The sequence below is a fragment of the Myotis nattereri genome, assembly GCF_964212035.1.
Source record: "Myotis nattereri genome assembly, chromosome: 3".
NCBI lineage: Eukaryota > Metazoa > Chordata > Mammalia > Chiroptera > Vespertilionidae > Myotis > Myotis nattereri.
The window spans coordinates 184,958,532-184,983,472 of record NC_138077.1 but is presented as its reverse complement, the minus strand read 5'-3'; the positions used below and the strand labels follow the sequence as shown (position 1 = coordinate 184,983,472).

General features: G+C 55.6%; 3 protein-coding genes across 5 annotated transcripts in view; all 3 read right to left on the bottom strand.

The window, feature by feature from the left end:
- Positions 1 to 874: 874 nt before the first annotated feature.
- Positions 875 to 9,535, bottom strand: TMEM275 (transmembrane protein 275). The gene is made up of 2 exons (XM_081087701.1): positions 9,239 to 9,535; positions 875 to 2,166 (listed from the first exon to the last, which is right to left on the bottom strand). Exon 2 carries the CDS (start codon positions 2,076 to 2,078, stop codon positions 1,542 to 1,544), a length of 537 nt encoding a protein of 178 aa, XP_080943827.1. The 5' UTR covers positions 2,079 to 2,166; positions 9,239 to 9,535; the 3' UTR covers positions 875 to 1,541.
- Positions 9,536 to 12,976: 3,441 nt separating this feature from the next.
- Positions 12,977 to 15,725, bottom strand: KNCN (kinocilin; the record flags this gene model as incomplete). Of its 2 annotated transcripts, none has more annotated exons than XM_081087895.1 (4): positions 12,977 to 13,056; positions 13,830 to 13,931; positions 14,498 to 14,566; positions 15,575 to 15,725. In XM_081087895.1, 4 exons carry the CDS (start codon positions 15,723 to 15,725, stop codon positions 12,977 to 12,979), a joined length of 402 nt encoding a protein of 133 aa, XP_080944021.1. The 2 variants fall into 2 exon arrangements, with proteins under 2 accessions (XP_080944021.1, XP_080944022.1); XM_081087896.1 differs by having other exon boundaries at positions 13,830 to 13,904.
- A 6,137-nt stretch (positions 15,726 to 21,862) lies between these two features.
- Positions 21,863 to 24,941, bottom strand: part of MKNK1 (MAPK interacting serine/threonine kinase 1) — a 43,829-nt gene continuing 40,750 nt past the window's right edge. Inside the window, exons 12-13 of one of the 2 annotated variants that reach the window (XM_081086674.1) lie at positions 24,550 to 24,593; positions 21,863 to 23,201 (exon numbers count right to left, since the gene is read on the bottom strand). In XM_081086674.1, coding sequence (XP_080942800.1) covers positions 22,967 to 23,201; positions 24,550 to 24,593 — 279 coding nt within the window. In that variant the 3' untranslated portion in view covers positions 21,863 to 22,966. The remainder of the gene's footprint in view (positions 23,202 to 24,549; positions 24,594 to 24,941) is intronic. The other variant, XM_081086675.1, reaches the window with a different exon arrangement.

The window sequence follows — 24,941 nt, the reverse complement described above, 5'->3', positions numbered from 1 at the left end:
GGGAAGCGCTCTGAGAAGAGGTCATCAGCTCCAGGGGCTGGATGCTTCAAAGGTTGGGGCCCATCGACCCATGTGAGTTAATAGAGATGGCCCGCTCAGCACCTATGGAGATAGATTCCCTCTTCTCCAGGTCAATGGGAGGGCAGACAGCAGGAGAGGCAGGGCAGAGAGGGGGCTCAGGGGAAGGAAGACAGAGCCACAGGGCTTGTGGGAAGAGCCTGGGCCCAAGCAGAAGAGCAGCCAAGACCACTCTGGAAAGAAAAAGGGCGGCTGAAGAAGCCAAGGGCGGTGGGCAGGGAGTCACGGTCAGCAAGGGGTTGTGGTCCAGCGTGTGCCTCCATCCCAGCCACTGCTGGCCTGGGTCCCCGCAATCTGAGGGGGGCCTGGCCCAGGGTTGCAGTATCCCCGCCCCCCCCCCAGACTCCACGTGCTTTGTTTCTTCTTGCAAAGCAGCCTCTATCCCTCTACCAGATGCCCTCACCCACCCAAACAGAACACATGCTAAGCCCAGACTCTGCCAATCCCGCCAGACCAGCAGAAAGGACTAGGATTTGCATAGCCCTGGGGAGCCCTTCTTTCCTCACATCTCTGCTGGGTGACACCCTCAACCACCCCCACATGGGTGTGGTGTTAGCGTCGCCCACTCCCTATCTTATGCACACAGCCGGGCGATCTCACCCGCAGGCACGGTCGTATATGTTCATTCAGTCCCCCAGCCTGACACACCTGTTCCCCAGTTCACAGACACCCCCGGTCTGTCTTTTGCTCACAGTCACACACTCCTTTCCCCTAGGTCTCCAAGGGGGTGAGAGGACCCCAGCCTAGAGCCCTGTAATCAGGCCCTCCCTCAGGGCTGCACAGCCACATCGGACTTGACTCCAAAGGAGCTTTATTGAGGAGCGAGGCACAGAGAATGCACAGGAGGAGCCTCATCGGTTCACCCCTGTGGGGCCTTAGCCTCTGCTCCCCCTGCAGCCAGGTTGAGGGTGGGGTGTGTGCAATCCAGTTCTACCTTAGGGACTATCCTGGCTCAAATCAGAACCTCCACCCTCCCCAACTATTCCCAAAAGGTCATGGAGTGGAGATGAGGAGGGCGGGGAGGAGCAGAAGGGGGAGCTGGTGACCTTTCAGTGTGCAGGGGCAGGAGACAGCCCGGGTTGATTCTTCTCCCCCTCCCCCCTTCCTCCCACCCCTGGGGGGTGTGGGCCTTGCTGGTAGTTAGTCCCTTTCAGAGTGGCTTTGCTCCCAGTGCCCAAATGCCCTGGGTAGTGGTGTTAGGGACTCAAGGTTTCATCAAGTCTGGGAGTGAAGTCATGTAGGGCCCAGCAGACTCCACCTAAAGGGCCAAGGAGCTGCCCCCTCCACGGGTGAGGGGCCTCGACCCATTCTCCCCCGAACAGTCCCAGAGATGGGACACATGAGGCCACCTGTGCTCAGCACCCGACCCTTATGTAAATGTCCTTTTTCTTGTCTCCTGTTTTTTCTTACTTGGCACTGAACGGAGGGACCTGGGCCAGGAGAGTCCGAGAGGGCCCCGGTCGCTAGGGGGCGGCGCGCTCCCGGGGCAGGTCGAGCCGGTCCCCGTTGGTGCGCGGCGTGTAGGCGGCTGCAGGCGCGGAGGCGTCCAGGGCGAAGGGGCCGGGGCCGGGGCCTGGGCTGGAGCGGCCGGAGGACGCGGACGAGGCGGCGGGGCTGAGCTGCACGGCCGTGGTGTCCTGCGCCGTGCGCTCGCTGCTCTCCATCTCCAGCGCCACCGGCCCGGCGCCGCTGCCGCCCCGGCCCGGGCCCTTGGCGGCCGCCGAGTGCAGGCGGGACACGGGGCCCCGGCGGCTCCACGCGCAGCAGGCCGCGAAGAGGCCCAGCGCCAGCACCAGCAGTGCCGGCCCCACCACCAGCGGCGCGTAGTGCCTGGGCGGGAAGGAGGCGAAGGCGCCCACCAGGGTCACGTTCACGCCCACCAGCAGCACGCACAGCCCGCAGGCGCAGCACAGCGCGGGGGACCGCAGCTCCGGCAGCCAGCCCCGCGCGCCGGCGGGCGCCCCTGCCGCGGGCCCTCCACTCTTCCCTTTGGGCGGCATCGGTCTGGGGATGCCGAGCACTCATCAGGCTCCTTCTCGCCGCCGGCCCGGACCAGCCCCCATGTCAGCGGCCAAGCGCCCAGTCATCCTGTGGGACAGAGCAAGAAGGAGGGTTCAGCAGCGTATCTCAGTTTCCAACCCCACGGTCAGTTCTGGGGCTACATCCAGTGACTGGGAGTGCAGAGGTCATCTCGGCCAGCCTCTGCCTCTGGGAAGCAATAGCCCACCTGGAAAGAGCCTCCCTTTGCTTTCCTACCCAGTCCCTGGAGCCCTCTGGCTAATCTGCCATCCTCCTACCCTCTCTCCTCCAGACAGACACAGCCTCTCCACCTCCCCTCCTCCAGGAAGCCTTCTTGGGCTAATTAAATGGAGTGAATGGCTTCAAAGTGCTGAAATGAGAATCATTATCAATAGCCCTAGTTAGAGGGCAAGTGGCCACTCTTGGGATTTAGATACCCCCCCCAACCCCCCAGGGCCTTATGAATAATCGTATAGCCCCTCCTTGCCCAGAAGAGGTCTAGCAAGTTACCTCAGATCCAGGAGCAGGACCTAATGCCCTGCCTCCTGGCCTGCATGTCCCCACCTTAGGCTCCGGTAGGCATGGCAGTGGCATCCTGAGCATCAGGTGAGGCCCTGGAGTGAGTGACCGCATGAGAGTGAGGGGCTTCTAACGTCGCAGATGGGCAGTGAGAAGGGACAGTCCCTACATAGGTTGGGTTTAGCTGGAGCAGACCCAAGGCCCCAGGTTCTTTCTAGACCAGGAATTCCATGAGATTCCAATCCTGCCTCCATCCCACCTTCCCCAGCCCCCTCCCCCAGGATTCTACTGTTGAACCTGGACTCACAAGCCTGATCACTGGATGCTAGAATTCCTTTCTAGGATTCTCTAGTGGTATCTGGGATCTATCAGCGGATTCTAGAATTCGGGGCATGTACAAGCAAGCGTAAGGTAATTGGAGTCTAGGGATTTAAGACCTCTATTGAGAATTCTGTTCTATGACGTGAAGTCACAGGTATGAAGGCCCTCAAAGGATGAGATCATAACTATGGAGCTGTGTTAAAATTGTGCAAAAAAATTCACAAAAGGGCTCTGAGTGGGGATGAGAGGCACATAATCAGATGGTCCCACACCTGGGAGCAGAGCATGCAGGATAAGTAAGGGAGCCTGACCTGGACAAGTGGCCTGTCCAGGCTTCATGTTAACACCTGTCATGTAGGGCTAATGAGAGAACCTACCTCATCGGGTGTAGTAATAATTGCTTAAAGCTAAATCAAATGCTTAGAACAGAGCCTGGAACATAGTGAGAATTCAATTAATATTGGCCATTTGCCAGCGTGGTAGTTGATAGACAAGGGGGCAATAAGCTCTCAGATCTGGGAGGTCAGCGTTGTTTAGTTTGCAGAGAGAACAGTGGTCTGTCCCTCTGGTGGAAGCGCCCAAACAATAGGCTCTGAGTTGTCCTGTGGGTGTCCAAAGCCTGCACACGGTGGGACTGAGAGAGTTTGATTACTTGTGAATGAAAATGAGGGCAGGTGCCAGACAGTAGCTCAGGTCCTCACTCTGGACACAGGTTTGAAGCAGCCTGGCCCAGGCAGGTTAGAGAGCCTGGCAGGGGCAGGGGTCACCTCCATTTCTGCCCAGATCTGATGACTCCAGGGCACCCTTCTCTGGCTCCATCGTGAGAGGTAGAGTTCTATTGGGACGCCAGCCAGAAGTACTTGGCTGACACACTAAGCTGGCAGGAATTCAGAAATTCCCAAATCCTGGCAAAAAAGGAAGACAAAACAAAACCAAAAAAACAACACACCCCATGTTGACCTTGGAGGGCATTTACAGACCACGGGTTCCTCAAGAAGTTCCACGTTTGCCCTAACCCGTTTGGCTCAGTGGATAGAGTGTCGGCCTGCGGACTGAAGGGTCCCAGGTTTGATTCCAGCCAAGGGCATGTACCTTGGTTGCGGGCACATACACAGTAGGGAGTGTGCAGGAGGCAGCTGATCGATGTTTCTCTCATCGATGTTTCTAACTCTCTATCCCTCTCCCTTTCTCTCTGTAAAAAAATCAATAAAATATATTTTTTTTAAAAGAAGTTTCACGTTTGCATGAACCATTTGCTCTCTTTAACCTGCAGCTGTTGTCTTGCCGGCAGAATAGTAACCACTAACGGGTACAGCAATTTCCAGTTTGCAAAGCACTTCACATTCATGACATCACTGAACGGTACAACTGATTGATACTTATTAACAGCCACATTTCACAACCGAGGAAATGAAGGCTCAGAGCGGGAGCTGGAGTGGCTCCCACAACTGCACTAGAAGATGACGCTCTGAGACCAGAGTCGGGGAACACATGACCTGGTGCAGTTGTGTGCAGCCTTGCTTCATCTTAAAGAGCAGAGTTTGATCCCCTGGGGGCTGATGTGGAGGCAAATCCTAACTTTCCTGCTGCCCTCAGGAGGGGCTGTGAGATTCCCTACTATAGCCCCCGTTTCTCAAGTTTTAATATTCAATGTGGGATATTCATGGGGTGGGCAGGAGCTTGAAAAGAGGGGCTATATGAATGTCCAGCATCATCTGACAAGGCAGGTCTTCCCTCCTATGGGGAGGCTCAGTCTGAGGCTGATGGAGGGAGCCCCTGGTGGAGGGGGTGGAGTCTGGCTCTTCACCTCAGCACACAACCACCTCCTGAAAGCTGACACTGGCCGCAGGTGGCAGGAGCGTCCACGTTTCTTTTCCCTTGTGGGGAAGTCTCTGTGTCTTTGAGGTTCAGCAGTTTTACTAAGATGTGCCCAGGTGAGATGTCTTCATATTTATCCTTCTTGGGCTTCCTGGGGCTTCATACCATCTGTGGCTTGATTCCCCACTGCCACCCCAGCTTTGAAATATTTTCAGCCATTATCTTTTCCCCATTTTTTCCCCTCCTCTCCTTCTGAGACCCTAGTTGTGCTCATGTTCAACCATTTGACATTATCTTATGTCTCTTATACTCTATTCTGTATTTTCTAGCCTGTTTATCCTCTCTCTGTTGCTGTCTGGTTATTTTTCTTCTGATCTAGCATATGGTTTACCAACCCTCTCTTCATCTGTGTCTTCTTCATCTATTCAGTTCTTCATTCCAGTTCTAGAATTTTCAGTTCTAAAATTGCCACTTGATTATTTCCCAAAGATTCCAGGTGTGTGTTTTTGTTGTTGTTGATTCTCTCCTATCTGTTTTCTGGAACATGTTAAACCCTTTAATGTCCATGTCTGAAAACTCCAACATCTGGATCTCTTGTTTCTATTATTTGTTTTATCGTTCTTGGTTTTTGGTCATTTAAGTCTCACCTCTTGGAATGCCAGTTAAGTTTTTATTAAGTGTTCAGCATTGTAGAGATAGCCTGAGGCTCTGAATGATGTCAACTTCCTCAAGAGATGTGCTTTTGCTTCTGACAGGCAGCTAAAGAAGGAACCAACCACTTTAACCTGAGCGGGGAAGGCAGGGACTGGGAGCTGTGCTTCAGTCTTTCTGAGCCTGGGTTATATGTGGTTAAGGGTACTCTCACAGGATAGCCCTTTGAGCTCCCCAACTAGAAGCTGAAGTTTTGTTGTTGTTTTTTTTAAACAGGGTCTCTCTTCCTTTTAAGCCCTGAATTTCTATTTTGACTTGCCAACTCCGTGGCCACGGCACCCTACAAACTGCAAAATGCCTTAAGGGAAAAAGTGAACCAAATATTCTTTTCTCTCCAAGATCATGGCCCCTCAAGTCCTTACAGCCTTGGTAGCTCTTCCATGTCCTTAAACAGAGTTCCTAACGGTCTACTGCAGCATTCTTAGTTATCCTCGGTGAGTGGGTTGGTCTGATGCAAGCTAGTCTATCTTCGCCAGAAGCACGTGTAGGTGAGAATCTGAAATTAGCACCTTCAGATTGCTAAATTAATTGTGCTAGGCTGAGCACTTTCAATAAACTATTACTGTGATAGCCCCATTTTATAGATGAGGTTATTGAGGCAAGAAAGATGAAACTCACAGGCGACCACTGAGTAGCAGTGGTGGTGCCAGGACACACAAACCTGGTGTCCTGATCTGGAAGCCTGAGGTCTCAGTTTAGCACAGCGCTAGGCTTGCTAAATGCTGTAGATAAGCTTCTGTAATTAGCACTTACACTGCTCAGCTGTCAACAGCACAGGAGCGGCCGGGTGTCTTGAGAGTCTCTCCAGAAGGTAGACTTGCTGCTCCTTGGCTTAGCTCAATAATCCCAACAAAAGAATGCCTGCCCAGGGGCTGAGCTTCCAAGTGCTAATTGGCAATGAATGAGCTTATCTGCTCCTGGTGGGCAGAGCTGACTCTGGAAGACAAAACTACTTCCAGAGTTTCCGCCCAGGCAGAGAAAGGACCGAGGGCTCTTTCTGCCTTGACCCTGGTTAACTGGGATTTGGGGGTACACAGAGGTGAGGTGTTGAGGTCTCTCAGCTGTTGCAATTCGATTCTACCTGTGGACGGTGGCCCTCCAGTTGGAGCCGTTGCACTCCTGGGCACTCTTTCGTTGAGGGAGCTCTGCCTAGCTCCGTAGTGTCGCAGGGGTTGTTCACTAAACCTTTCTGGTTCTTCCCGCTTCTGAACACATATTAAGCTTGCACTTGCCGGCCAGTGTGGGGTTAGGTGGAGCTGTGACTTGTTCTGGTTAATGAATTATGACTTGTGCCACTTTCAGGCTGGAGTATTCAATTTGGAAGCAGAATGCTCCCACTTGATGCTATTGTGATCCCAACGCCTTCAGCAAATCATCAATACATCCTCAGTAGGTGGAGGCAAGAACTCCTGAGGAGGGGTCTCTGTCTGAGCCCCTTGAGATCAGCCTGCCCCACGCCCTGGCCCAGTCCATGGGTCTGGATGTCTGTGTTGTACAAGAGCAGTTGCTTGACCAGGGCAGCTGCCAGGCCTCCTGGCCCCAGGTTCCTGCTCCAAGGGCCCAAGAGCCTCTGGGCAATATCAACCATCAGACATCAGACATGAGCCACTGGCCCCAGCCCCCGTACTCCAAGCGTGATTGAGGGACTCATTTGCCCAGTCTGAACTTTCTGTCCCTTACTGTGAACCCCTCTGTTTCCCTTGATCTTAGTCCATTTGTCCCGCCCCCTCTGAAAAGTCTGGGCCAGCCCCTTCCCCTGACCACTCCCAGCCCCAGTGCTCTCTCTATCCCAAGCCCCTCCTGTCCCCACTGCACCCCACCCTCAGGGAACCCCATCCTCATTGCTGGCTTATTCACCACCCTGGAAAGCTCCCAGCTTCTCCAGCTGAACTCTGCCTCCCAAAAGCCCCAAGAGCGGCCACCACCCCCACTCCAGCCAAATCCACAGGCCCCTCCCCACCCCAAGTGGCAGACACAGGGGTGTGTATGTGTGTGCGTGCACACACACAAACACACACACACAACACCCATGGGCACTCAGTGACCAGACATGCCCAGAAATACGAACACAGATGCATTATTCACTGAGAAATGCAGACACAGGCCAACAGGTAGACAGACACTCTGCTGCCTGCCTGTTTGGTGGCAGTGAGTGCTGCCCAGTGGAGGTGCCTCTGGAGACTTCAGACTTCTCTTTACCTGGGAGTGGGGGCGGGGGGGGGGGAGCTACCCGGCAGTGAGGGCCACCGGAGCCCTGGGAGAGGGGATGAGGGGCAGAGGCCATTCCGGCTGCTCTGAGGGGCCTTCCCATTTGCTCGCAGTTTCTCTTACCCGGGCTCAGTTTTTGCTGAGTTTGGTCTAGACCAGTGATGGCGAACCTTCTGAGCTCGGCGTGTCAGCATTTTGAAAAACCCTAACTTAACTCTGGTGCCGTGTCACATATAGAAATTTTTTGATATTTGCAACCATAGTAAAACAAATATTTATATCTTTGATATTTATTTTATATATTTACATGCCATTTAACAAAGAAAAATCAACCAAAAAAAATGAGTTCACATGTCACCTCTGACACGTGTGTCATAGGTTCGCCATCACTGGTCTAGATGGTCTCTGCTGGCCCTGCTTTGATCCAGCTGAGAGGCCCAGTGACACAGGACTCTCTCAGGCCTCTCAGCCCCCCTCCCCTCAATCCAGAGTACCAGAGCATTTCCAGTCCAATCCCCAGCCCAATCTGCCACCAGCCCTGCAGATTCTCCCCTCCAGGTCTCTCTAGAATCCAGCCCTTCCTCTCTGGTCTCACTGCCACCCCCACTCTTCCTGTGGGTTAAAATCCCAGCCCTGGCTCCCTCCAGGTAGCCCTCATGACTGTGCTGGAGTAGAGCTGAACTCACCAGGTGTGGTCCAGCGAGCATGCTGCTCCCTGGGCCTGCACCACACGCTGACTTGACCTTCACCTGGCTAACTCCAGGTCAGCCCCCAGAGTGCAGCTGGGATGCCACTCCCCTCAGGAAGCCTCCCTTAACTCCCCAAATCGGCAGGCAACCCGTGAGTCCTGGGTCCAGGTCTGCATCCCCCAGTGGCCCTCCCTGAGGACCAGGATTATATCCGCCTCCCAGCCACGCCCCGGAGCAGTGCCCGAGTCTCCGGAGGCCCAGGGAATATGGGTAAATAAATGGTGAAGGGAGGAGTGGTCAGAGGGGCCTCTAACGTGTCTCCTGTCTTCCCGGCGCCATCTGCCTCTTGGCTTTGAAGGCACTCTGTGCCCACTTCTCTCTGACGTCCTCCTCCGCTTTGGGAGGTGTGGTGGGCAGCGGGGTGGGGCTGGAGGTGGATTCTAGTGCAGGTTCTCAATGAGTTAAAGGGGGAGATCAAAGACTAGGAGAGGGCCCAACGCAGCCACTCCGTGCTGGCTCCCCTCGGTGTCCCTCTCTGATTTTCTCATCTCTTTTGGAAGAACCCTGTCGCAAGGCTACAGGTCCTTGACCTGTCTAGGCACAACCCAGTCCCCCTGGGGTTCGGGGCTGGATGGAGCATCTCCTCCAGTCCTTGCCGCAGCCCCTCCTCATGCCCTCTCCTCCCCCCACTCCTCTCATCTCCTGTCCTCCCTCCAGCTTCCTCCAGCTCCTCACTTGCCTGAGCCAGGCGGTGGCCCCCTGAGCACGCAGGGCCAGCAGGAGGAAGGGATTCCAAGAGATTCCTGAAGCAGGAGTGGGGTGGGGTGGGGTGGGGTGGGGTGGGGTGGAAGGGCGGGCTGGTCTCCCTGACTCACCGGCCTGGCTGCGGAGATCGGGACTCCGCGGCGGGTGGGCAGGGGCGCTGTGGGCCGGGAGCAGCCCCTGGGAGCCAGCGAGCGCGTGTGATGGGCGGCGGCCAGGCGCGCAGAGTCCAGCGTGGTCGCGGCCCCTCGTTCCCTCTGTCCGCAGGAAGAGCGACGATCTCCCGAAGTGTCCTGCTCCCCGCTCCTCCTCGCCGCGCGTCTCCCCTCCCCCTTCGGCGTCGCTGTGGGTCTCAAGCCCCGGCCGAGACCCCAGCCGCCCACAGGCTCCGGTCTGGACTTTCTGAGTCCGCGGTGGACACAGCGCCGCTCACCCTCCAGCGAGGGGTGCGGGTCCCCCTGGGTCTGTCTGCAGCCTCAGACGGATTTCCTCGGAGGGGGTGGGGACGGAGCTGTGGGAGCGGGGAGATTCTTCCAGGGGTGGGATTGTTCTCAATCACCCTTCCCCAGCCACCCTCCACCAATCCTGCCCCTAGAAAGGGGTGTGGCCACAGCCTCTTTGGGGACTGTGTCTCCCCAGAACGATTGGGAAGGGCTCTTGGGGCGAAAGAATGAGGAGGGAGTGTGGGCTCAAGGCCACCAGCCTGGGCTGTGTTAGAGAGACCGGGTGGCATCTGAGGGGCGACTTTCTAGACTCGGGGTTCAGCTGGAAGAGCCCCTCTGCCTCCCCTTCATCCATCCTCCCATCCCTGCACAGCCCTCCCTATGTGAGCTGGTGCCAGACTCCCTCCACCCTGACAGTGGTCCTGTGAGGGTGCTGCTGTCCTGACCCTCCACCTGCAGATGAGGAAGCTGAGGCACGGGGCCAGAACAAGGATGTGAGTCTTAAATCCAGGCTCCACCCCCCACCGTCAGTCCCCAGGTTGGCCTAGCAGACTGCCTGGACCAAGCACCCTCCCCACCACCCAGCCAAGGGCCCGCCAGGCACAGCCACGGCCACCGCTATTGGACAGAACTGATTTCGTTTATTGAACAGAGCGCGGGCAGAGCAGGTCCAGTGACCTGGCCCTGTCCACACCCCTCCCGTACTTAAATATTGCAGGGTTCAGGAGCTGCTCAGAGGTGAGAGGGCACTTCCCCGTAACACTACCCACCACTCCACCCCTGCCCCCTTGGCCCAACTGCACCTTCTTCCAAAGCAGGGGTGGGGAGAAGGCCTGTGTCTCTACATGGACCACGCCTGTGACCAGGTTGAGGGTGTGGGGGTGCCGGAGTGGAGACCCGCTTGGGGAGGGAGTATCTAGACATTCACCTGCACTGGGGGGAGGAGTCTCAAGGAGCTTATATTGGGGGTGGGGGGTGGGGATGGGGGGAAAGAGGAGCCAGATGTGGCCTCAAGAATTCCCACCCAGTTTCAAGGGTCCTTTGAACCCCACCCAATTCTCCAGTGCCTTTCTTTCTTTCTTAAATCCTCAATGAGGACATTTTTCCATTGAGTTTTAGAGAGAGTGGAAGAGAGAGGGAAAGACAGAGAGAAACATTGATGTGAGAGAAACCCATTGATTGGTTGCCTCCTGCACAAGCCCTGGGCCAGGGAGGAGCCTGCAATGGAGGTACAGAGGTATGTGCTCTTGACCAGAATCAAATCCCCAATCCAATTCTTGGTCCCCAGGCCGGGATCCTTGGTCCACAGGCTGACACTCTATCCACTGAGCCAAACCAGCTAGGGCTCCAGTGCCTTTCTATATGTTCATTCCTTAATTTATTCCACTCAGACCCCCACTGCTCTGTGCCTTGCCCTGTCAGCCTTTGGGGAGACCATGGCTGGGAAGGGTTGATGGTGGGCCCGGTTGCGAGAGCCCAGGCTCCCCTTGCCCCACTCCCACCCACCTCCAGCCTTGGGCATTTTTGGGGGTGCTGCAGGTGAGAATTGAAGATAGGCAGGAGGAAGGGTTCTTTATTGATCAAGGAGGGGCCACCAAGCCTGACTACTATTGATGATAATGAGGTTTCGGGAGAGGAGAAAGGGAAGGGGAAGAGGCAGGAGCAGGAGCAGGAAGGAGGAGGGGACGAGGAAAAGGCAAGGAGGGGAGCTGACTCCCCCCAGGCTGGAAGAATGAAACACTCAACAATGGACCAGAGTATATGACATTGAGCCCCTTGATGGAGCCCTGTCCCTCCATGGTCAGGGAGCTGGTCCTTGTGGCCTGTGCAGAAAATAGCTCTTTGGCGGGGAGAGAGAGGAGACCTGGTGCAAGGCATGGCTCCACAATCTCCCACCTTGGGACTTGATGAGTCCTTTCCCTGCAGAGTCTCAACTTTCCCATCTGTACAGTGAGATGGTCTCTCCCACTTTTGGTTGGGTTTTCCAACATGCACTGGGTATTTTCTGTGTGCCCAGCTCTCTGCCCCTTACCCTCAAGAGGAGAAATAGACAAGGGCCATTAAGAGTGATGAGGGCTATGATGGAGGGATGATGGGAGCACAGAGAAATCAGGGAGGCTTCCAAGAGGAGGTGCCACCTGCACGGATCCTTTCAGAATGAGATTCTTTCTAGCTTTGTCTTTTTGCTCACCAGACCAGGACAGAGACCACAAACAGGTGTCTCTGAAGAGATCATGAAGGTGCATGTGTATGACGAGTGGTGTGGAAGGAGGAATAATGTTTTCTGCAGAGCCACATGCACCTGGGCCAGGTCCTCCTCACCCCACGCCTGTGGGTGCATGGGGCCTTGAGGTGGATCTCTAGAGAAAGCCTGGGGAATGTTTTTTCCATTACAATTAAGCCATTAACATTGATTGAGCCCCTTGGGACTTGACGGTGACAGGAAAAGGGCAACATATCGTAGGCTTAAATAGGATTAATAATTATTTTATGAAAAAGAAGACTTCAACCTGCCTGAAGGCTATCGAGAGAGGGAGACACAAGCTGGTGGGAGGCCCAGGAGGGAGCTGTGGTTAAGGGATTCTTGGAACGAGGCCTTTAATGCTGGGGGTTTTGAAAGGCAGAGAGGAGCAGAGGCGCCTCCAGGAGAACATGAGCCAGGGCTTGGAGGCTGGTTGTGTTCTGAGTGTTCAGGTGCAGTGAGGGTGTGGAGGGTGGGGAGGAGAAGGAGGCTGGATGTCTTGTCTGGAGTCAAATACCAAGAGTCTCAGGGGACGGCTCAGCTCAGAAGCCACCTCCTCCTGGAAGCCTCCAGTCATGACAGTGACCACTTGGCTTGTTTAGGATCCCTCTCCCCCTCTCGCCTCCCATTCCCGCTCATGTTCACTGCTGCTAAGGTCCCTGAGGAGTTGCGCAGAGTTTTAATATCCCCGAAAGAATCAGATCCAGCCCCTCTATTCAGCCAGTGAGCTCTAGAGGCCCAGGGCCAGGCCTGGGGGCTGAAGGGCCCAGCCAGGACCCTGTCTGTGGTTCCCGTGGGCCTGTGGTTCACTTCTGTGACCAGGCTGAAGCAAGAGACCGGGGTATCCTTGGACCCTAAATTCCACAGAAACCAGTCAGTAGATAGAAAGTGGAAGGAAGCTGAGCTGAAGTCCAGAGAGAAAATCCAGGTCAAGAGCCTAAAACAAAGACACCCCCCCACCCCCGTGGGGCTTCCAGCGACATCTTGTTTCAGACTTCCGGACCCCCACTCTGTGGATCCCGTTGCCAAGAGCCTTGGCCAGGTGAGTGCAGGTCTGACATCTCCAGGTGCTGGTTCATTTCTGGTTTGGACCCAGGAGGGCTCTGAAATCCGGGTGGCAGGCAGGAAGGGAGGGCAGGGCAGGGGGCAGCCCCTCAGCCCACGGCTCAGCCCTCGCCAGTCCCCCGCCCCCCTGGCTTCAGCTTCTCCAAGGTTCTGCTCACAGTGGCCAGGCTGCTTCGGACTCCTGGGGGGAGAGACCAGGACAGGGCTGCCTGAGTAGACAGATCTCTGGGTCAGAGCTACCCAGAGGGACCTGGAGCAGAGCGGGATGGACGAGGGAGAAGGGGGAGGCCCAGGAGGCAGTTTCAGCCCCATTCATAGAGGCATGGATGGCCAGAACGGTCCTTCAAGAGGACTGCAGCCTGGTGTGGGGTTCGAGGCAGGAACTGGGGCCTGGCTGCCTGGCCTCAGTTCTAGCCCCACTACTTCCAAGCTATGTCACTTAATTTCCCTGCGCCCCATATATAAAGTGGGGCTAATTACAGTTCCTTCCTCATATGGTTGTTCTGAGACTGGGATGAATTAATATATGTAAAGTGCTTGGAACAGTGTCTGGCATGGGACCTATGCTGAGCTGAGGCATCCTCCCGCTGGTGGCAGGCACTGTGGGCTGGGCTGCCTGGAATTTTCCAGTGTGTGGAGATGGGGCAGGAGGAAGGTGCCAGTTTCAGGTACCAGCTCTGAGAGTTGGATTCTACAGTGGGAGAGGAGAGTGAGAAAATGAACTGGGGCATGGGATGGAGGTGGGGAGGGGCAGCGAGGTGCTGACGATCCCAGGCCCTGAGGACAAACAAGAGGAGCTAAGCTCAGCTTGGAGCAAGAAGGGTTTTGACTAAACATATGGAAGAACTACCCAACTCTGCAGGCTCTCTGGGGCTGGGGAGATCGTGGGTCCCACAGAGCTGCTCAGCCAGAGGGGAAAGGCGGAAGAAGGATTCTGGAATTTCTGGTACTTACCCTCTTTATTGCCATTGGCGTTGGATCTTCCCTCCCCTTGGTCTGGCGCTGGATGGGGGTGGACTCTCAGGTTCCCTGCAGGATGAGACCACCCCAAGCTCCCTGGTCACTAAGCCAGTTTTGGAAAGGGAAGTCCTTCCTGTGGGCTAATCTCCATTCCTGCGGCTGTCTTTGCTCCACTGTTCTTTTAGGTCTTCTGCACTATCTGGGCTGGTGTGGGGTCGGGTGGAGATGGGGAAAGGGCCTTGAAGGAGAAGATGGTAGGGAGCTGGGGATATGTAAAGCCCTGTGGGATTGGTGAGATGGGAGGGTGTATTTGGGGAGGTGGGGGCTATGTAAGGGTGCTAGGGTCTTAAGGGAGAAAGAAGGTTTTATGGTGGCTCGGGGATGAAGTAGGGAGATCTGGAGATTTTGGAGGTTTGGGGGAGATGGAAAATCTCTCAGGGGAGATGGGAATTTTAGGTGCTCTGAGCAGCTTTAGGCACTTTTGCAGCAGGGTGGAATGTGCTGTACTATAGTCATAGCAATGCCTGAACCACACACCCAAACACACACACACACACACACACACCACACACACCACACACACACACACACACACACACACACACACAAGCAGGAGCAGTTGCACATTGGCAGAGAATGCTGGGGACGGGGAGAGGACTCACCTATGTTAGGCAGGATGTGGTCTAGGTTGAACCGAGCCTTCAGGAAGGGGTAGGCCAACATGAGGAGTCCTGGGATGAGAGACAAGAGGGGTTCTGTGATGGGGAGGCACCTGGGGGTGGGAGCTGCATGAAGCTGTGGGTGGCTGTGAGCCCAGGGGTGGTTTACAAGGGTGATATTGGACATGCATGGAGGAGTGTGCAGGTTGGGACTGTGGGTGGGTCAGGGTGAGCCTGTGAGTGTGTGCACGGCCGCTCTCTAACAGCGGGTGCCAGGAGGGGCAGAGAGCAGTGCCTATCTGGGGAAGGGGCTACAGGCCCCACCAACCATTGGAAATAGGCTCAGCTGCCGCAACCACCACCAACTCCCCCAGGGTAGGACTGGGGGGGCTCCTCAGCATGCTCCTGTCCACCCAGACCTGGAGAGGGGGTAGCAGAAGAGTGGGTCCTGCCCTGCCATTCCTGCTGTATCCCCAGACCAAGTGTCCGTGGCCCTTGGCTGGAGTTTGCAGGTACAGATGCCCAGAGCCCACAGCCTAGTGTTTCTGGTTCTGTTTGGCCCAGGGTGGTGGAGTGGGGGGTGGTGAGGGATGGTATTCAGCATCACTGTGCGCACATCAGTGGGACTGGCCCAGATACACAGATGGACAGATGCCTGGACAGACAGATCTGCTGCTGAGACATACTGAGGGAAAAAGGAAACCCTTTGTCTGAGCTACATCCGATCTTGGCTCAAGGAGGGTTTACTGGGAACTTGGTCCCCTTTTATCTGCTCCCACAGCCCCACCAGCAGGCTTATGAATCCTACCACAATCCCAAGAGCCCAGGCCTGAGACTGGAGAACCAGAGGGGGAGCAGTCAGAGAGGAATGGGGCACAGCTCCTTTCCCGGCAGTCCATGGAGGGAACCTCACCCCAACCTTCCTCTCCCTCCCTGTACCCCCCCCCAAAGCTGCCTTGCTCTAGCTTCCACCCTCTCTGACCAATTCCTGTTGTCCCAGCTCTCCCCTTCGTTTCCTGTTCACTTGCCCCTGCCCCTGCCCCTGCCCCTGCCCCCTCTCCGAGCCCAGCACCTGCTCACCCAGACCAGCAGCGCCAATAAAGATACCACCCAGAGCGGCCACAGCTTTGGACACGGAGACGCCGATGATGATGCTGCCGGCCACCAGGCCCAGGGCCACGCACGCCAGCTGCAGGCAGCGGAAGTCTCTGCTGCTGATGGGGATGTCCATGCAGGCCTACCCAGGGCACCGTGGCCAGCCAGTGGGGCCGGTTCCCGAAAAAGCCCTGGAGGTCTTGGTCCTCTTGGCTGTCCCTTGTTGGAGCTTCACCTTCAGGGTGGGAGTTTCTGGGCAGTCAGATTCTGGGCTTGTCACCCTTAGATTTATCTGCAACCCTATCCCACACTCTCCTCGGTATCCCCCACCTTGACCTAAGATCTCTTCCAGGTCACCCAGCTTATTGTTCCTCCCCTATAGGCCTCTGAAGCTGGGGACCATTTTGGGGACTCCTGCCTGGCCACACCCAGTGCTGGCTGCCCGAGTTCTGGGGTGCGGGGCCTGCCCCATGGGGTCCTCCACTGCCTGCCTTCTCCTGGGAGAGCTCAGCCCAAGCTCCCCTGCCCAGGACATCCTGCCCCAGCTCCCAGGAGCCTGCTCAGCTGCCACTGAACCTTGGCTTATTAAAATTTAAAGAAGTGTGTGTGTGGAGGGGGGGGGGGGGAGCGGGGCAGGGGGGGTTGGTCCAGGGGCCAGGTTCCTCTGAGATGCAGGCAGCAGGGAGGTGCTGAGTTATTCATGAGGTTGCAATGTGAGCTGCTGCCTGGGTCCCAGCGGCCCCCTAGGGCAGTCAGCCCAGGTTCCACTGCTGGTCCCTGACAGGGCAGGATGAGCTACTGGCTTCACGTGGGGCTCAGTAGCCAGGGATGTGAGGAGGCTCCCTGGCCACATGCTCAGGGCTCACTCTGCTGTCCCTTTGGCTTGGAGGTGCACCTGGGGCTCTGCTTGGGGACTCAGAGACAGAGCGAGGGAAGGAGACCTGGAGGAGACTCAAGAGACAGGAACAGCAACTAGGACAGGAGGAGGTGTCCCTTCAAATCCACTCTGTATGCCTGCCCTCCCCCTCTCCCCCCACCCCATCCTGCAACCTCTGATTGCAGGCAGGACTGAGGAGTCCTAGCTTGAAACGCCCCCTCCCCCTTTCTCCTCAGTTAGGCTTGGTACTCACTCCTCTTTAGTTTTCAGTGGGCTGAGAGAGCGAGCCCTTCAAGCCTCCTGGGAACCCTGGCAGGGAGCTGACAGGGAAGAGCTGTGGTGGGGGCCCCGGGGGCTAGGGCTGGGAGAGGAATTGGGATTGGAATCAGCCCAGGTGGTGGCTGGTGATCGTGGCCTGGGTCAGGAGACTGGGACGTGGCTGGCGCCTCCCGACCTCTGGCCTGAGCTCCTTTGCCCAGCCTATCTGACAAGTTGCTGGCAGGATCCACCAACTTGAGGTCGGGCAGCACTCATCCAGCCCAGGCAGCCCAGCCCTGCGCCCCCCCCCCCGCCCCCGCCCAGTTCTGGCCCTCATCACTGATTGTATTTCGTGGCCTTATATGGACCAGAGGCTCCTCGGTCCCAGAATATGGCCCTAACCTTAGCCCTGGACCTACACACCTGGGCATAGTACCCAGGGTCCATCACCAGACCCCACTGGCTTCTCTTCGGATCCCCCATCTCTCCCACCACATCTGTAGTCTAGCACAGCTGGGCCCATGGTCTCTGCCTCCAAGGCTGCCCCCCCCCCCCGCCCCCGCCGCCCTGGTCCCTCCCCTTCTCCTCGGCGGCCCTCCTGCTGAGTGTCCGCTTGGCCCCTGCAGTCTGGTTAATACCTCCTCATCCTTCGGGACCCTGCTCAGCCAGCCCCCACTCTGTGAAGCCATTTCGGATGGTGCCCCAGTGGGTGAGCTGCCCATCACTGCTGCCATGTCCCAAAGTGCCCACCATCAGTCCTCATTCTCTGTGTCCCTTCTAGCCTGTGAGCCCTGAGGGCAGTTGCAGGGAGTGAGCCCCACAGAATGCATGGCCAGCGGGGACCAGAGTTCAGGGAAGGCATGGACTCTCACAACCACCTCAGGTGGGCAACGAGGAGGGCCGAGGGCACCATGGGACCTCTGTCTCTAACACGGGCTCCCCTTGGTGGGGGAGGGGGGCCTAGGAAGGCCAGAGTCACCTGACTGAGCTTCAGCCAAGGGAAGGCATGCCCAGATGCTGGAGAGAGGCCTGGGCGGGGACAGGTGTGAACTCAAAGGTGTGTAGGAGGTGGGGTGCCTGCAGAGCACCCATGGGCTCCTGGGCCATGATCCTGGCTCATAGGAGAAAGCCCCTGGGGATGGACGTTCCTCAGCCTCAGCCACTGCTGCCAATATCCCCTGTGCCTCTCACCAGGATGAGGTCTGATTATTCCTCTAATTAGGCATCAAATGACAGACCATGTTTCTGTTACACGTAATTGATCCCCCACTGGCTAGTTTTAGAAGGAGCCGTCAAAATAATTGTCCATGAAAACAAGAGATGTCGAGCTTTGGGAATCTGAACATCCTCCACAGGCCCCCACCTCCATAATGTGTTTGCATAACCCTGATGAGCAGGGCCTGTGCTGGCTCCTCTCATGGTGTAAGGCTGAGGGGCGCTGCCCGGACCATCAGCAAGACAGGGGCTCTGGGGCCATGTCTCCCACCTGAAACTGTGGGACTTGGGCCAGCCACGCCTCTGCCGAAGTCTTGCTTTGCTCATGTTGTGAATGGGGAGGGGGATGGCAGAGGCTGAAGTCAGGGATGCTTGTGCATCATGAGTTTCCGACTCCAGAACATTCTGATCTCTAAAAACTGGAGACCAAATAGCAAATTAGAGTTTTTCTTTAACATTGCAAATCCCTCAGGGCACAGATCAGAGGAGGAAATATGGAGGAGAGACACATTGAGCCATTATCAGTTCCAAAATCACAGAGAGCCCTGACCAGTAGCTCAGTTGGTTAGTGCTGTGGTCGGCAAACTGCAGCTCGCGAGCCACACGCGGCTCTTTGGCCCCTTGAGTGTGGCTCTTCCTAAGCCTTAGGAGTACCCTAATTAAGTTAATAACAATGTACTTACCTATATAGTTTAAGTTTAAAAAATTTGGCTCTCAAAAGATTTTTCAATCGTTGTACTGTTGATATTTGACTCTGTTGACAAATGAGTTTGCCAACCACTGGGTTAGTGCATCATCTTGATACACCAAGGTTGTGGGTTCGATTCCTAGTCAGGGCACATCCAAGAATTAACTAATGAATGCATGAATAAGTGGAACAACAAATTGATGTTTCCGTTTAGTAATGCTCTGAGATCCAGACCCACCAAAAGATGCTGGCTGCTTTGAAGACAGTTTCTAGGTGTTTTTCATTTTTTGTTACATGTCTGTCCCCACTCAAATCCCATTCCTCAAGGGTCAGCATTTCCCATAGAAAAACCACATACCTTTTCTCAGCATCCCTATTAGGCTGCAGAAAGAGGCACTGCAAGCTCTTTTAGGATTTGTGGGCTGAAACATCAGTCCAGCCTGCATCTTTTCCCTCATCACAGGAGAGCGCCATTAAGAGCTACACGGAACTTTAATGATGCCTGCTCCTCCATTGATTACACACGTAGAGAGGAAGGCTTGCCTGTTCTCATCTCCAAACAGGCTGTATCATCTCTGAAATGCATATCTGTCCTTGGACAGTATGCTTACTACAACAGGTAAATGACATGGGAGTTCAAGGCACTAGAGCCGGACCACTCACCACGCCCCACCCCACAAGCCTCAGAGCCCTCTTCCCTGAAGCCTGGGTCCTCCAGACCCAGACTCAGGGTGTGTCGAGGCCGTGGGTCACCGCTGAGTTCCATCACACAGTCTCTCTGTCTCCTGAGACCAGCTCTGGAGGGTGCCTGCTTTGAACTTTCCTTCCAGATCCAAAAGTGGTGTAGGGGTGGGAAGAGTGGGCAAAAATGCCTGGGTTTGGTTTAGTTCTGTTTATTTTCCTTGAGGGGTGAGGACCCTGGAAAAGAGCATGATTAATTCACTGATCCCCTGGGGGACAGGCAGCTTTCCGGGCTGTTTGGAAGCTGAAGTCAGGAAGCAGCTTCCAAGGCAACGGCTACCATGGCAACAAGAGTGCCAGCCATGGGAGAACCTTGCTCCTCCATTCCTTCCAGACTAAGTAGCTGGAGCAGTTGGCACAGGACCCAGGCACTGCTATTGGAGTTAATTTGGTGAGGGGCAGTCAGGAGGGAAGAAGGAGGGCCCTAGAGCTCAGGCAGGTGGGGGACCTGGCGAGAGAAACACCTGGTCCCTGTGCCCGGGCCCCAGATGGGGCTCATACAGGAGTCCTCGGTTTCTGCTTGAACCAGCAGGGGCTGGGGCTGAGGCCCGAGGCCTGACACACGCCACTGTCTGGGGACCAGCTCTCTCCTAAGGTCCAACCTAAGTGTGAATCCTAGAGCCTGGGAACCAGCTGCCACAGTTTCAGGCCCCAAAGCCTCCCCTAGTGTGCCTGCCACATCTGCCTCTGCCAGCAGAGCCAGGCACACGGCCTGGTCCTCAGAAAGAGTAAAGCCCTTCATACGGTGGCCTGGTGACTTTCCTACGGTCGCCTGGTGAACAGTGGCAGAGGAAGGACTAGAACTCAGGGCCCCAGCGCCCACTGCTGCTCCTTGGGAACAGGAACCTCACCCCAGAGGGGCAGAGCAGCCTGTCAGCAGAGGATCCCCTAAAGGGCAGAATACCGGGCCCATCTGAAAAGCCCAGACCCAGCTCCACCCACAACCCAGGAAAGGATGAGTAATTCTGCAACAGGAGGTAATAATAAAAATAACCAAAATGATCATAGCTAACAATTATCGAGTACTTACTGTGTGTGCCTGAAACTGCCCTAAATGCTCTACATTTGTTCATTTGTAACTCACAATAGCCTGCCCAATTTTTGGTTAAAGAAACAGCCTCTCAGAGATTAAATAACTTGCCCAAGGCCCAAAGCTAGTAAGTGGCAGAGCTGGGGTTGAACCTGGCAGCCCAGCTCTGGGACCCCAAGTCTCTCTGGAAAGAATTCCAGTTCCACCTTCTTAGCTGTACAGCCCTGGGCAAGCTATTTTTCCCCTTTTCCGCTTGGTTTTTCAGGGTAAGTAGGGTAAAATAATAGTACCTTTCCGCACAGGACTACTGTGAGAATTAAATGTGATAATGCCTCGAGCTTCTCAGAAAGAACCGGTTACTAAGTGCACATTAAAGTTAGCAAACCAGAGCAGGCGCAGTAGCATTTACACAGAGGAGTGGCGGATGGGAGGGCCGGCAGGTGGTCTGGGGTGGGAGGTGGGTGGTGAGGGCACAGCCTGGGCTCAGGCACAGCGGCAGGAGGGACCAGGTGGAGCTGCGTGCAGGGCAGGATGGGGCTGGGTGCAGGGAGTGTGTGATCCAGGAAACTCCTGGAAGCCACCTCCCTGCTAGACCAACCTGAAGGTCTGACCAGGCTGGGGCTGGAGTCCAGAGACAAAACTCATACCCTGGTCCTGAGTCCTGGGGCACTGGGAGACTTGGGGCTAAAAGGCTCCGATGGTGCAGGCCTGATTTCCTGGCCCAACCCACTCCGGACAGATGGAGACGGGATGTGAGAGTGGTGAAGGTCCTGCAGAGGGAAGACTACCAGCAGAAAGCGTGTCATCATCACACGGAGGCACTCACAGGACAGGACAGCTGTGGCTGGGCCCATCGCTGCCCCCAGAGTGAGGAGCCCCTAGTCCCCACTCCCAGCTCTGCTCTGCCCATTCATTGCCCTGACACTCAGACCTCCCTCCTGCCACCTCCTTGGGAACTTATAAAGGCCCTGCCTTCGTCCTTTCCAGCCTGGCTCTGAGATTACACAGGACACGCACACAAGAGCCCCCTGCGTGATGAACACGCAGGCTGTGGATGTGAGGTGCCATTTTGCTTTGCTGCCAACTCGGCACACAATGGATCCTCAAGAAGGGCTGCTTTAGACAGAGGGGAACTTTGTTCCCACTTGGGTGGTGGGCCGGGCGGTGTGGAGGGCGCATCGGTCAAAGCCTGCTTTGAAGCCAGCCTGCTGACAGCACCTTTACCTGATGGGGAGACCCTGAAAGGCACAGGCCGTTTCTTCCTCATCTCTGGGTCTTGGCACAGACTAGGAGATGGACAAATGTTTGATGACCCGCATTTCCTTACCTGAAAAAGAAAAGCAATCATGTCTCCTTCACCTTGTTTTGTGAACCCGATGAGGTGCTATAGTTAGAGGTCCGGTCTCCTCTTCAGGTTTGCAGGTGAAGAAAGGACTGCACCAGGAAGGCCAGGAAGGCCACCGCTATAATTTAAAAGCTTTATTCAAACAAGCACAATGTATAACAGCAGCGTGGTGCTGTGTAAATGTCTGCCTGAGATCCGCACATCGATTTTCTTTAGGTAACTCAGCAGCTCGGCTTATCTGATGCCAGGTTCGCCTTCACGCTCCCTGGCAGGCAGCAGCACCACATCCTCAGACTGCGCAGCTGGGCTGCCTCAGGCCCGACCTGTGCTGCCTTCCACAACAGGCCTGAGAGGCAGCAGCAGACTCGGCCTCTAAGTCACTTAAAACCAATTAGAATAATAGGAAACAGCTGATTAAAACCTTTCACAAGCATGGGCATTCAGGGAAAGAAGAGCGAGCCTCTGCGCGCTCTAGTCAGTCCATGGGCTTGCAACGGGGAGTTTTAACTCCCATCTTTGCTGGAAGAGTGTGGTTAAAAAAAAAAAACTTTTAAAAACGAAATAATACTGACTTTAGCAGCAATCCCAAACAAGGAAGAGGATGATAAATGAGGGACACATTTCGGTCACGGCAAAGAAAGATTATGTGCTTCTCTGTGCTACAGACTGGAAGACTGATCTGGCTCCGGCATGCAAAGCCTCTCTGCCCTTCCCTGAATTGAGGGGACGGCTTTGCTCAGCCCAGGGGGAGGACATCCGGAGGACAGAGGAAGGTGGAAGGACAGACAGAGTGGGGGGGTGACCAAGCAGGGAAGGAAGGGCCTCTGTCAGCTGACGCTTCTTGAGGCTGGCTCCCTGAAGGCTGCAGCCCCAGCAGCCACCGCAGCCCATTCAGGAGAGCAGGCTGGCAGGCTGATCCAGGATCTGCAGGCGGGTGAGCAGGTGGGCTGGAGCCTGGCAGAGACGTCCCTGCCTCAGGCGATTATGCAAAGTGACAAGTGATTGCTTTCCTTTTCAAAGACAACCCCTTTGGAGAAAGCTTTTTCCTTGAGGTCCCTGGGGAAATGGGGGGCTGGGTGGGAACCTCAGGGCCTCGGTGGGTGAGAAAGCGACTCCAGCCCCACAGCAGGTCCCTCTGTGGGCTCTGTTGACTTTGTCCTCACAGGTTTCCAGGGGGCAATGCCTGGAGAGACCTAGGGCTTGAAAGGTGTGACTGGAGTTGGTCAGAGAGCTGTGGGTGTGGGGCATGGCCCCTCTTCAGTACTGCGGCCTGCCTGGGTCAGGGCCCTCCGCCGGGCCAGGCGTGACTTGGAGGGTGGAGAAAGCCTCACAGAGCAGAAGCCCTTGGCCAGTGCCCTGGACTCCTCTGCCAGTTCATTCTCCTCGTGCTGAGACAGCTGGCGGTTAAGGGCGATGGCCTCCGCCGCGAACAGCGTCAGGTCCATTGTGCTGCTATTTCTGCAGGGACAGAAGGAAAAGCAGAGAAACAAGGGAGGCAGGACTCAATGGCCTCAGCCAGGCCAGCTCCCTCACACCCCCACCGACTGCTGCAGTCCATACTTCCACCGGGTTTTCCTGAGCCGGCATAGGACTGCTTTCTGCAAAATCGCTCTTGCATGGGTCTGGAATCTGACTTCACTGAGGTCGGAATGGCTTTAAGCCTCTATTACGATCCTTGGACTTGAGGGACAAATGCCCCATTCATTCGGCGCACCCTCCTCCACGGCTGTGCACAGAGCTCTCTCAGAGGGAGGGCTGGGCACATGGAACCCACCCGTGTGTCCTCCTCCCCCGTCAGGGCGGGAAGCTCCAGGAGCAGGGGCTGGGCCTCTGTGTCTGTCCCCAGCAGCCAGCTCAGGGCGGGCACACACAGGCACTTCGGGTGCTGAATGAATCTGCTGAAGTGGATCTGAGGTTTGGGGCCTCAAAGCATCTGGATGCAGCTCTAGAGAATCAGGCAGGACGAGCCGGGCAGTACATTCTAGCTCAAGGGAACTGAGAATGTAAAGGTGTAAGACTTCCCCGTGGAACTCCCAGAAACTGGCCATGAGGTTGGTTCCTGGAGGGGTTCCCACAATGCTTTACCCCTGGCCCTTTGGGAACAGGGCAGTGCTCACGAAGAATGTGATTAGGTGTTAAAAGGCACTAACGTCAAACAGATCTGGGTTCAAAGTAGAACTCCCAAGGCCTTGAATACCTTAACTTCACCTTTCTATGCCTTAGTTTTCTAAACTATAAAATGGGGTAATAGGAATACCTCTCTGAAATTTATCGTGAAGATTATGGATATAATGTGTACAGCCCTTCGTACCATATCTGGCATGTGGTATTTCTATACAGTGGCCATTATTATTGTTTGTCTACTAGTATTTCTATCACAATCGATGCTACTGCCTTACAGCGCCCCCGATTCCTGCTACTTTCACCAAACCACCTGTGGCAGAAGGAAACCTTGTAATAAGCCACAGATAAGATCTGTTTTAGGGGCTGCAAATGGTGATTTCCATTAGGATTCAAGTGTTTATGCAAAACAGGGTTTTCTCCTGCACACAGCACAGGGAGGAGCAGTGAAGGTGCTGGAGGACTGGGGAAGCCATCCAGGTGGAGGAAGAGAAGAGGGTGAGACATTTACTGCAGGGGGTAAAGAGAGGAAGAGAAGTAGGGAGAAGGCAGGCCAGGGAGCCACTCAGGAAGATGCCTGAGCCTAGCGATGGGCTCCCCATCCCCACCTCCATCCCATGTGGCTGAGAGCTTGAGAAAGTCAAAGCCAAAGAAGGAAGGGTGTTGGGTGTGTGGGAGCATTTACCTCTGGAGGACTTGCGGCGTGGGGAGTCCCCTTTCTGGAGCTTGCTAGAACGGGAAGCATAGATTGTGGGTAAGTGCTGCTCCCTCCTTCAAGAGCTGCCCCCACCCATGCCAGCGCAGAGAGGGTAGGTTACTACAGGCTCTGGCCCAGCACAGGGCCTTGGCCAGGCCTGCCTGCAGGGTCGGATCTTCCAAGGAGAGAACAAGCAGGGAACAGCCCTCAGCTCAGTGGCCTCTGCATGGAGAGCCCTTTGTCTGGCAAAGTCCTAACCATTTTCCAAGGCCCAGCTTTAGGGCCCCTTCCCCGGTGAGCCATTCCCCCTCCCCTGCCACCGCCCAACCCCTGCCTGTCCTAAGGGGTGGGTCATTGTCCACTGGTGCTCAAGCGTCTGC